The sequence below is a fragment of the Cynocephalus volans genome, chromosome 7 (assembly GCF_027409185.1).
Source record: "Cynocephalus volans isolate mCynVol1 chromosome 7, mCynVol1.pri, whole genome shotgun sequence".
Classification (NCBI taxonomy): Eukaryota; Metazoa; Chordata; class Mammalia; order Dermoptera; family Cynocephalidae; genus Cynocephalus; species Cynocephalus volans.
This window is the reverse complement of record NC_084466.1, coordinates 151,505,661-151,518,272: the sequence shown is the minus strand read 5'-3', so window position 1 is coordinate 151,518,272 and position 12,612 is coordinate 151,505,661. Positions and strand designations below refer to the sequence as shown.

At 39.5% G+C, this 12,612-nt stretch overlaps 1 protein-coding gene across 8 annotated transcripts in view; it reads left to right on the top strand.

Moving 5' to 3' along the window:
- Positions 1-340: 340 nt before the first annotated feature.
- ATE1 (arginyltransferase 1) overlaps positions 341-12,612 on the top strand; it is a 168,837-nt gene continuing 156,565 nt past the window's right edge. For 4 of the 8 annotated variants that reach the window (XM_063102401.1, XM_063102402.1, XM_063102399.1 and 1 more), the window contains exons 1-5: positions 797-949; positions 3,567-3,630; positions 5,200-5,262; positions 9,668-9,771; positions 11,515-11,769. In XM_063102401.1, the coding sequence (XP_062958471.1) occupies positions 844-949; positions 3,567-3,630; positions 5,200-5,262; positions 9,668-9,771; positions 11,515-11,769 (592 nt within the window). In that variant the 5' untranslated portion in view covers positions 797-843. Of the gene's footprint in view, positions 476-796; positions 950-1,252; positions 1,309-3,566; positions 3,631-5,199; positions 5,263-9,667; positions 9,772-11,514; positions 11,770-12,612 lie in introns of those variants that run through there. The other 4 variants (XM_063102403.1, XM_063102404.1, XM_063102397.1 and 1 more) reach the window with 2 other exon arrangements.

Genomic DNA, 12,612 nt, shown 5'->3' with positions numbered 1-12,612 from the left:
GCTGGTTTGGAAAAAGCTCCAGTTAATTATTTATATGGTGGTCAGGGGCGGCCCCAGAGGGTAACTTTCAATCCGAATTGGCCAGGAAACGCCTTTGGGTGAACCACAACCTCCAGTCCTCAGTTTCCCTATCCGGGAAATGGGGCTGAACATGCGCGGCTGGAGGAAGGATTAGCGACGGTGTATGCAGAGGGCTGGTCCGAACGCGGAACGTGGGGCCGCGACTACTACCCACGCTAACGCCCCTGGAGGCGCCGTCTCGGGCGCGGGGCTGCGGCGCTGGGGCCCCCGCGCCGGGCCTCACTCTCCAGCCCTCCCCGCCGCGCTCCGCCGAGGTCGACCGCGGGCGCCGAGAGGCGTGGCCGGCCCGCAAGGAGCCTCGCGGCGGCCATGGCCTCGGTGGTGGAGTACAAGGGCCTCAAGGCCGGTTACCACTGCGGCTACTGCGACTCCAGGGAGGGGAAGGCGTCCTGCGGTGAGTCTGTCTGCCCCGGGCCCACCCCGGGCCCTGGCGGAGGAGAGCGCAGGCCCGGCACTTCCACTCGCGGTTCCCTTTCCCACTCGTTTCTTCCCAGACCGTTTCCCTTCCCGCTCCGTCTCTCCGCTTCACCCTCACTGACGATGGCGGCCCCTCACGGGGAAGGCACGGAAATAGCGGCAGGCTGCCCTCAGCCAAGATGGCGCGGGCGGCGTCAGCTCCGACAGGCGCCGGGCCGGGCCCTCGGGCGCCCGAGTGGCTTCGCGCGAGCCTCGGGGGGCTCCCGGGCGGCGCGCTGCATTGTGGGGCGTCGGCGGCGGCGGCGTTGTTGGGCTGGGCGGCCGAGCGTCTGTGGGGCCGGGGCCATGGCTGCCTGGGCCACCCTTTCGCCCAGCATCGTGGAGTATTTCGAGGGCGAGGACTTCTACCGCTGCGGCTATTGCAAGAACGAGTCGGGCAGTCGCTCCAATGGTGAGCGAGGCGGGCCGGCGGTCGTGGGAGGCCGGGCGCCGCAGCCTCGGGGTCTCGGCGGCCGGGGGGACACCGGCTCGAGGGACGCGTGGCGGCCGGAGCCCCCGCACAGCCCTGAGCCCTGGACGGAGGCGGGTGGGGGCACCCGGAGGGCCGTGGCAGGCGCAGGGACAGACGGACCTTCCGTCCGACTCGGCAGGGACGCTGGTTGGGTCCGGACGCGGCGGGATCCTGACTGTCCGGCCAAAGTTTGGAAACAGATGCGCTTTCGTGGGAGACGAGTTAAAGGATGGGGTGCTGTCCCGGGGGATGCTGTGGAGTCGGTAGTTCACGGCTGAGACCGACCTGGAGGTGCTGAGGTGGGAACGTTGCGGGGTAACGCGGGGTGCCGTTTGTGTGGGAGGAGGGAGTGTTTGCACACTTGTGCGCGGCCCCATGTGGATGAAACGTCTCTGGAAGGATATACGAGGACCTGGCGAACCCAGTCGCTGCTGGCCAGGGGGCCTGTTTGTCCTCATCTGTTAGAAATTTTCATCAGGGGATTAGCTGCCATGTTCCCCCTCCGCCACCCACCTCGGCGACAATAAGGCCAGTCCAGTTTTGTTTTCTTTTTCCATCACGATTCAGGTTTCTTTGGGAAGGTTTGTTGTTTGTAAACAAAACATGGTGTTTATTTGCTGCTGTGTCATGCATTGGCAAGTATAGAATGTAGGATTCTGTTATTTTGGTAGAATTATCCAGAGCATTGTGGAAAACGGGATATCCGTGAAGGTATTAATTTAGGTCTTTTCCATTAAAAAAAAAAGTGTAAGTGGGGAGTGATTTGTTGTGATTGTGTGTCCATTTACTCATTCATTAAAATTGTTTATTAGATGCTCTGTGGGCAGTGGTTCTGAGTGGACAGTTATGCAATCATTAGAAGTGGTGGTTATGAAGACCAGCTAAGTGGAAAAATGTTTACAGTGTAGGGTTAAACAGAGAAAATAAATGGGATGTAAATGGCATATGTGACATGATTACAGTTGTGTGAGAGAGGAAAAAGACCCAGGAGAAGCACATTGAATAGTAACAGTAGTTGCCTTAGAGTAATATAGGTTCATTCTCTTTTTCAGTATTCTTGTGTTGTGACTATAATATTTGTATAATCAATACGTTAAATTAAACGTGTCTAAAACTAATATTTTAATGGGTCTTTAGTCATTTTTTCCAGTAATTTTAGTGAAAGAAAATTGGCTAGTATAAATGTCCTGTGTTTCACGTTTTCAAATGCCTTCAGCATTTTCATCTAGAGAAATAACTATGAATTTCTATCATTTCTATTGTAATTTTAATAGTCTTTGCTATAGGACCCAACAGGTAGGCGAGATTTATCATTCTTGTTTTACAGATGAGGAAATTGAGGCTCATGAGTAACTTGGCATCAGTGAACCCCTCCATGTGTCCACACATTTCCCTGGGATTGCAGTGCCATGAAAGCACTAGGTCCTGCTCATCAAGCTTGTCACTTATTCTCATGCAATTTGCTATTTACAAAAGGGAAAAAATCAGGGCCAGCCCGTGGCTCTCTTTGGAGAGTGTGGTGCTGATAACACCAAGGCCAAGGGTTCAGATCCCTATATAGGGATGGCCAGTTAGCTCACTTGGGAGAGTGTGGTGCTGACAACGCCAAGTCAGGGGTTAAGATCCCCTTACCGGTCATCTTTTAAAAAATAAAATAAAATAAATAAATAAAAAAGGGGAAAAATCCATTTCTTGCCTTTAAATGTTTTCTCATAGTCTTCATTTTTTCTCATAGTTGCACACTTATCCCATCATATTGACATAATAGTCCTTATAATCATCCTGTTCCATAGCCTTTGGGTTACTTTCAGTATTTACTCTTTTAGAAGGAATATTGCTATATACTTCTGTTCTATTTTTAATGTTCAAGACTGTCTTCTAAAGATATACATAAATCAGGAGAACTAATATGAACAAAAAAATTTGCTTTCTGAGTCTTCTGAAGAGTTCAGCGTCTTAAATCATTAGGGATATTATTAAAGTTTTTTTTTGTTTATTTTTCTGATTGCTTTTTTTTTTTTTTTTTTTTTTTTTTAAGATGTCCGGTAAGGGGATCTTAACCCTAGACTTGGTGTTGTCAGCACCACACTCAGCCAGTGAGCGAACCGGCCATCCCTATATGGGATCCGAACCCTAGACTTGGTGTTATCAGCACCGCACTCTCCCGAGTGAGCCACAGGCCGGCCCCTGATTGCTTTTGTTGATTGGTTATGAATATAAAAGGAAAGTCAAGCAGTATTATTAAAGTTTTGAAGGTGTGATGCAGTCTGACTGCAGGGAGGATGTAACTTTATGATGCCTTAGAGACTACTGACTGATCGTCAATTAAGTGTAATCACTTTGATGTATTTGATTTTTTAATTAAAATAAGTATATTTTATTTTTCATTTGTGTCGTATATTATGTCAAACTAAGTGTGAAGTGTGTACAAACTTCATTATCCACTGCGAGTGTTCTAGAATTTTAGCCTAAATTTATATATATATATATATTGCTTTGCATTTAAAAAAGAAAAAAGTTCAACCTGCTGTAATTAACACATTACTTATTTTTTCAGGCATGTGGGCACATTCCATGACAGTACAGGATTATCAGGATCTTATAGATCGAGGATGGCGAAGGTAAAGCTCCTTAATACAAAGACTTTCTGCTGTTACGTTCTTCTTATAATTGAAAAATTGGGTTTGTCTTTAAATTGTTTTCCTGTTGGAAAGAGGTTTAAGGGTGTTTTTATTATTGTATTCTTTTGTGTAGTGATTTTGCTTTCTTTTAAAAAAAAGGCTTATTCAGAAAATTTTAAATATACACAAAAGCAGAAAGTACGTTATAATGGACCTCATGTACCTATCACCAGGCCTCAACAGTTATTCACATTCTGCTGATTTTGTTTCATTGAGTCTCTTCACTCCCTCTCTCTGCTCCCCTCCCAAAGTGTTTTACAGCAAATTACGTGTGTGAATTATTATTACAGATATCATATCAATGTACCTGTAATAGGTATGAATCTCTGAGAGGATTCTTTTTTCCTTTTTAACATATCCATAATGCCATTATCATACTTTACAAAATTAATAATTCTTTGATGTTATCTGTTACCTACTTTTGATTAGATTTTCCAGATTGTCTGAAAGTTTTATTTTATTTTTTGCAGTTTATTTCAATTAGGATTCCATTAAGGTCCACACATTGCCTTTTTTGGGTAGTTATTTTTATGTAGTTTTTTTTTTTGGCTGCTGGTTGGTACATGGTATAGATGATTTTTAAGTAACTCTTAGGCAAAGTTTCTTATGTAAATATAAGCAATATGAAATATTCTATGACAATACTCTCCAAAAGACAGGATTGTTTGAACCACCCGAAACATCACAACTTTACTTCAACTTAACAATGAGGCTCAAAAGGTAGGCACAGGTCAGATGTTGAAGGATTTGGCCATAGTAAGGAACTTTTTTTTAAGGTTAGAAGGGAGCCGTTGAAGGATTTTATGTGAGAGAAATGTGATGAAATTTGTTTTGCGTAAGATCATTGAGACTGCAGGGAGGTATTTGAGGAGGTGGACATGGAGGCAGAAGGACGAGTTCCAGACTTAGTGCACTGTCCAAATGTGAGATGATGAAGAAGAGTCTTAGTGGCAATGATGATAGGAGGGGACAAACATAAGATACATTTTAGAGGTAAAAAGCTTGCTGACAGAATGTGGAGGTGAATTAAAGGAGGAGTCAAAAATGACTTCCAGGTTTCTGGTGGGAACTGAATGAATGGTTCTGCTGTTACCTGACATCAGCAATGCATGGAAGGATTCGGGTTCGTTTACGCAAGTGTGGATGTCACAGGCAGCAGCATACATCAGTCCTACAGCATCATGGGGCAGTTGTCTGTAGTTGCCCTTGTGGTATTTAGGATTGGTGGCAGGTGAAGGCATGGAAGGGATATCAGATGCTGATGAGAGGGTAATTGAGACGATTGACCTTGGTGTTCATATATAAAGCTTTAAGAAATAAAAGGCCAGGTTCTAGTCCTTGGTGCACCCACTTTGAAGATTGTTTATTTCATGAAGAGTAATTAAACCCAAGTGCATTTACACTATTGATTAGATTTTTATCCTTAATTAATTTAGTTCTCTGAACTAATCTATTTTGGTACATGTGAAAAATGATTAAGAAATTAACAAACTATTTTTATAATTTTAGAAGTGGGAAATATGTGTACAAACCTGTTATGAATCAAACATGTTGTCCTCAGTACACAATAAGGTAAGAATTTTAATTAATAGAAGATAATAATATGAAAATCGTGTATACTTTTTTAGTAGCCTCTTGTGTTTTGTAATGTTAATTTCCACTCTAGGTAGACGTTCTTTATAAGGAAGAGCAAATGAGTTATGTCTTTTCTACATACTGATGGCTGTATTTATGTGCTGATCAATAGCTTTTAGTAATACTGTTTAATTGATTCAGATATAAATATGATGTGAAAAAATATCTTGATATTTTTTTCTCATCAGTGGGTGTCATGAAATATTGGGAAACTTGGTAACTATTCAAGTTATTTTTAAACAGCACATTTTTATAGGACTTTGCACATTCTGGTGTATCGTTTGACACAGTGCTTGCATTCAAACAATGCTAAAAATTCTGTAAATTATGTGGTAGGAACAGGGCTTAAACTTAATCTGTCACCTACATTCAGAGTCCAGTTTTCTCAAATGGAAATCTTAAGCCAAAAAGTCTGTTTTCCTACAAAGTGTTTGTTGTATTTTTTTATAATCTTTTGGGTTTTCCGTGCACCCTCTCACCTTGCCCTAACATAGAATTTTCTCTCCTTTTCTGATAGCAAAAGTCATCATCATCTTTTTTCTTTTTTTTGGTATAAAATGTGGAAAGTACATCAACATATTAAAGTATGTATTTGTCTCCAGTTTCAATGCCTATATATGAGTATGTTCTAGATAAAAAAAATCAAATGCAGTTATATTCATCACTTTTTTTGTCTGGTCCTCACAGCTGTCTCCCTTAGTTGTTCTTAACTTGTTTTGGAGTTGCAGACCATTTTGAGAATTTGATGAAAGCTATAGCATCTTTCTCCCCCTCCCCCCTCCCCACCAGTCATCTAGACACAAATATGTAACATGTTGCGTATTAATTTTAGGGTGATCATGGACTCCCACAGGTCCACTGATCCCTGATTAAGAGTCCTTTCTCTTACCTAACTAGACATTGGATTGGCAGTTGATAAAGAAAAAGATGGGTGTCTGGTTTGCTGACACCGTCTCATTTATTCCACGAAGAGTAGAATGACAGAATAGCTTGTGCTGTCCTTTCTCAGCTTTTGTGGTGATGAGATGACATCCTCTAAGGCAGAAGTCATTTTCCTTCAGATAGCAATTTATTGGATTATGAACAGAATTCTATTCATAACTTTGAAGTGGATTGGCCTGAATCCTGCCAGTCTTTATGATCAGAAAAGGCCAATTTCAGTTGGCTAAAGAAAAAGATAAAGCATCTAAAATATATTGGGTGCCTGTTATATGCAAAGCACTATTCTAGGAATATTGCCTTTATAAAGAGGATTTCAGTTAACATTGCAAAACAAAGTGGTTATAAAATGTGATTTTTACATTTAACATGGAATCAAAACATTTCCTGAATTTATTCTTTACACAATTTTATTATATGTCTTGATCTTGTGAAGTCATTTTCCAAGTTTACTCTTCTGGTTATTTTACTTTGTGTTCTACAGTAGTTATAATGAGAACATATATAAAGGGAAGGAGGTTAAACTGTACAACTTAGCTTCTTATTAGGCAGAGATTAGGGGCGCCCAGTATATGAATATAAATGAGGATGAACTTCTCTGGCTATGATTTTTTTTTTTTTTTTTAGTTTTATTTTAATCAGAATTATACATGCTCATAATTTAAAGTGTCAGATAGTTCTATAAAGCTTATTTTGGAAAATAGTCCTTGAACCCACTTTCCCATTTCTTGTTTCCCAGTGGCAGTCACCTTCAAATGTTTTAACTGACTCTTTTGGTTTTTCATCTCCCTATTTTTAAGTATCATGCTCATATAATAGTAGTACTTGATATATTCTTTTCTTTTTCTTTCATTATCTCTGGGTTTCTATCTATAAAAGATAAGGGTTTAGTTTTCTTTCATCCCACTTCTCCTGCCATATTCAAGCCCTTTTTATCCTCATCCCCAACTTCCCATTTAGAAATATTGTAATTTAAAAAAAAATTTTATTTTATTTTGTCAATATACAGTGTGGTTGATTATTGTGGCCCATTACCAAAACCTCCTTCCCTCCTCCTCCTGAACAACCTCATATCTGTTCGCTTGTCATATCAACTTCAAGGAATTGTAATTGTTGTGTCTTCTTCCCCCCCCAGTTATATGAAATATTGTAATTTTGAATAGATGTAGTCACATTGTTATAACTGTGTAAATATGCTTCACAGCTGAGCCATTGGTATTATTTTCCTGCACAAGTTTTTGCTTTCTCTGGAGTTAATAATTATCTTTTTTGTTTATATAGTCTTATGTGCACCTATCACCAGTTTATTTTGAAATGCTCTCCCAGTTGTGTAAGTGTCCTCTTAGTATATTTAGATGCATCAAGTTACTCTATCACTTACCTTTTTGATGAAAGTCTCTCATGGAGCCTTCTGACCTGCTCTGATCTGGACAGTTTACCCTCCACATCTGGTGCATCAGTCATCCTGGGATTTCTTTTTACTATCATCTTGGGCATTCTCTTTAGCTCTTGGGTTGGATCCCTGTTTCCTGTGTCCTCTGCCTTTTTTCTTGGATTATTCTCTTATTTTATTAAAGCACATTTTCTGATAGCTTTTTTTTTTTTTTTTTTTTTTTTAAAAGATGACCGGTAAGGGGATCTTAACCCTTGACTTGGTGTTGTCAGCACCACACTCACCCAGTGAGCGAACCGGCCATCCGTATATGGGATCCGAACCCGGGGCCTTGGTGTTATTAGCACCGCACTCTCCCGAGTGAGCCACGGGCTGGCCCATTCTGATAGCTTTCTGAGAAAAAGTACATGAGTGGTAAATTTTTTTGAGGCTTTGCATGTCTGAAAATGTTTTAACTCACTGTTCAAACTTAACTAATAGTTTGGCTGGGAGCAGAAGTGTAGGATGAAAATAATTTTCCTTTAAAATTTTGAAGGCTTTGCTCCATTGTTGTATTACTGTTGAGAAGTGCAGTGATATTCTGATTCTTGTACCTTCGTATGATTCTTGTACATTTGTATGATTCTTGTACCTACGTGTCCTTTCTCTTTGGAAGCTTTTTTTTGTCCTCAGCGTTCTTATATTTTGTAGTGTATTTGGCTCTGTGTCTGTTTTTATCCATCACATGCGGACTTGAGGTACCCTTCATGTCTAGGAGCTCCTCCCATCATATTCTCCCATTCAGGGAAATTTTCTTAAATTATTTTTTCGATTTATTCACCTCCAGTTTTTTTTTTTTTTTTTTTTCTTTTCTTCTTTCATACCTTTATTTAAATATTGGACCTTTTAGACTGGTCCTCTAATTTTTTCTTTTCAGTTTTCCTGCTCTTTTTTTGCTGAATCTTCTGGGAGATTTCCTCAACTTTATCTTCCAAATCTTCCACTGAATATTTTATTTCTGCTATCATACTTTTACTTCTGAGAAGTCTTGTTGTTCTTAGGCTCTAATAACCTGTTATTTTATGGCTGTAATAGCTTGTGAGAAATAAGAGATTTCCTTGAGGATTTTTTTTAAGGTCCTTCCTGCATAGCCTGTATCCCCCACATTACTTCCTCCAGTTTGGTGCCTATCTTTGTGGTAGAGGCCTTCCTCAAGTGTCTGATCATTCTGACTTTTCAATGTCCCATTGGAAATTTTGTGCACCTGGTGGGTCTTGGTCTTGTTTACTGTGGGTGATCTAGCTGGGCTCTTCTGTTGGGGAATCACTAATGTCAGTATTTTCAGGTCTGATTACATTCTGGAGAGAAAGTATGATGTGCTGGTGTTCTGGGGCTGGGTTGGGGCTCTCCACATTCAGTATGCACATGGTCACGTAAGCTTCCTGTTTTTAGTACAGTGCCATTGCTTTCAACTGTGACCTAAATCCTTCATCTAAAAGGTCCTCTTTTTTACTTTTTCCTGAAAGCTTGCAATTTTCTGCTGAGTTTAGTAGGGAGTCATCTGTGTGGTTGGGGGAGGGGGTCTGACATCTATCTTAACTGCTTCAAAAGCAGACTTTCAAGGGATCCTCCACTTTTTAGACCCGCCTTCATTGTATTCCCAGAGTGTCAGGTATCACCAATCCCCAAGACTTTTGGGGATAATATGAAGAAAATTGGATATCTTTTTGGCTTACGTTTCAGCTTTCTCAGGTCTGCTAAGCCAGTTGCCACTTGTACACGTGCTTTCCAGCTTCGAACACTTCTTCCGTGCTCTTTTTCCTAATGGTTTATGTCTTTTTTTTTTTTTTTCAATTCCTTAATTGTAGTCTTACTGTAATTTGGGTTGGGATTAGAAGCTACAGTAAACCCCCTTTTTAAGCAGAAATTCCAGGCATGAGATTTGCCTCACTGTACTGGATACTATCCAGAGCTGATTTCATTTCTTCAAAGGTTGAGTTTACTTTTTGAATATATATTTTGCTTTCCTAGGTGCCGACCTTTACAGTTTCAGCCATCAAAATCTCACAAGAAGGTTTTGAAAAAAATGTTGAAATTTCTGGCTAAAGGGGAAATTTCCAAAGGAAGATGCGAGGGTAAGATGAGATGGGGGTGTAAAACTAATTACTTTAAATTGATGTATTTTTCCAGGGTTCCTACTTTCAGTGATCTTAAGTTAGGTAAGGGAAGTTGGTCATTACTAGAATCATGTACTGCTACTGTGATGACAGCAACTACTGTTAGCACTGCAATTACTATTGCCACTGGCCCCCAAATGAGGGGTATAGAGACTATAGACCAGAGAGTCTAGCTTGGAAAGAAAATTGAGGATCATTTTAAAGATGTTGTGATTTCCTGGAGTTTATTGAAATGTTAGTTTTTGAAATGCTTTGACAACTCATCTTACTTGATCCTAATAATATCCTTATGAAGTAAATAGAAGGTAGCATTATCTCTGGAGAAACAGACGCTTAGATGTAGCTTATACAAGATGGCACAGTTTGATGCTGAGTAAGATTAGGTTTTGTGTTTGAGTAAGGCTTTACTTCAGTAAATTATATTGTCTGAAATTGTTTCTTGTTTGTCTCATAAATTTTTAATTGTGAGTGACTCTCCTAAAAGAATTAGTAGCATTTAATTAACTTTGGTCACAGATACTTTGCTTTCTCAGTTTTTTTAGTGTTCTTACTTTTTTCTTTTTTTTTAAGCTTTCCTGAAGGCAGTGTCTAACACATGAGCATGAGAATTGGGAATGCCACCCATTCTTAGAGCTTTTTCTCACCACTGCCATAGGAAATGCCTGATTCTGGGAACTTTCTACCCCAGTTTTAGCTCATTAATTTATTCCACAAGTATGTTTTGAATGCCTACAACATCTGTTGTAAGCACTGGAGGTACAGTGACCAGCAAGGCAGGTAAGTTCTTCAACCTCATGCACAGCCCTTAATGGACCAGGATTCAGGGCAACTTGGAGCAGACTTGCAGAACTGGGGGCAATGAAGAGAAGAGGCTAGAAGGCTTAGTTTTACAGGTTTAGGGGCAGTTGGAGCATTGCAAATATCAGAATTTTGGTCCAGCTGTGATAAGTATTGTTGGTACATAATCTTAAAGGTTAAATAGATTTTGTTGGCTAGTCAATATACAATTTTTTTGGTGGCCAGGAATCATGTTCTGACTTTCAAAAATTAATATGCAGATAAGCTTTAAGGATGCTATCCATTTGTGAGTTGATGGTTGCCTGTCTTTTTACATAGCTTTTATATTTGGTTCTTTATTTCACTTATTATGGGCTTCTGAATTTTTGTGTGTGGAACTTAATTCATAGGAATGATTTAATCTTTAGAGTAAAAGGCTAAATAGTTATGACAAAGAAACACCAAATGATAAAAGTCTGTTTCTTTCCTCACATAACAGTCCAGTGTGTGTGTTCCAGGTCAGCCTGCAGCTCTGCTTCTCCCAGCCATTCTGCGATTCTCTTCAAAATGTGATTTCCAAGGTCGCTCTGGTCTTTACTAATCCAGCCAGTGGGGAGGGGAAAGTATGGAAGTACAGGGTCACAAATTTCCTTTAAAAAGTTAGGCAAAATTGGACATAGCAATTGTGTCATATTTCATTGGCGGGAACATGGTCATACCTTACAAAGTGACTAGTGGTGTTTTCCCCTGTTAGGGTGCCACAGTCTTTAGTACAGCTCTCATACTTAGGAAGACAGGAGAATGGGTTTGGTAGACACATAGTAGTTCATGCCACAATGGGTAATAGAGGTATTGTATTCCTGTATTTATCTTAACTATGTCCAATGACCCGGCTGATGGACTTTCATTTCTTTTGATTTGTAGATGAGCCCATGGACTCTGCAATGGCTGATGCTGTTGCAGGTGACTTTGCATTAATAAATAAATTGGATATACAGTGTGATCTTAAAACGCTCAGTGATGACCTCAAAGAGAGCTTAGAGAGTGAAGAGAAGAAAAAAGGAAACAACTCTATGAAAGAAGAGTCGAATGAATTGATTCAGTCACAAGATATAGAAGAGAAGTTGGGCTCTGGTGAACCATCACATTCAGTTAAAGTTCATACAGTTCCTAAGCCAGGTAGGGAAAGTTTGATATCAGGTCTTATTAACAGTTTTTCTTTTTGCTTACATCATAATCCCTGGGCCCTACCATCAGCCAAAAAGATGAATTTGCTCATGAAATTTATAAAATAGAACCCTAATTTTTTTATACTAATTATTACCTGGATTTAGATGGACAAATCAAGCCTTTTTAAAACTACTATGCTTAAAAAGCCTGAAATAATAGCCTTTTTATCCCCAAATACAGACATTTTAAAAGAATTCTATTTCTTCTAACTGCCATAGGGCTTTAGAAATTGGGAACCAAGTTATGTCAGTGAAAAGATATCGTGATAAATATTCTTACTTTCGGAATTGAAACAATGTATATTATAGCTATTATGTCCAAAATACAGACATAGTAAAATTTTTTAGTTTATCCTTAAATTTTTTATGTAATTATAATAAAGTTTAGTTTAAAAATGTCTAGATTTTGATGTTTAACTTCACCTTTAATAAGGTAAGATTTTTTTTTTATATTATCACTTACAAAAGAATTAGGCTTAAAATTTTACCCAACATTAAATGGGCTTAGTGTGTGTGTGTGAGACTCTTTCAAAATTATTTCATAAAATGTGAAATTCTTGAATTAGTTTTTGTATTTGTTTACTCAAAGTGATCCAAGGGAGAGATTTTTAGTACTCTGTTGGCTTTTCTTGTCTAAATTATGTTATACAAGTTAAAGCACAGAAAACTTTCCATTTGCACTTTTATCGAATAGTTTTTTACGTAAGGCTTTCATGGTATTTAAATTATGTTGGTCTGAGATTTCCTCCTCAATAAGATTAGTCTAATAAAATATTTTGAATGACTTAGACAA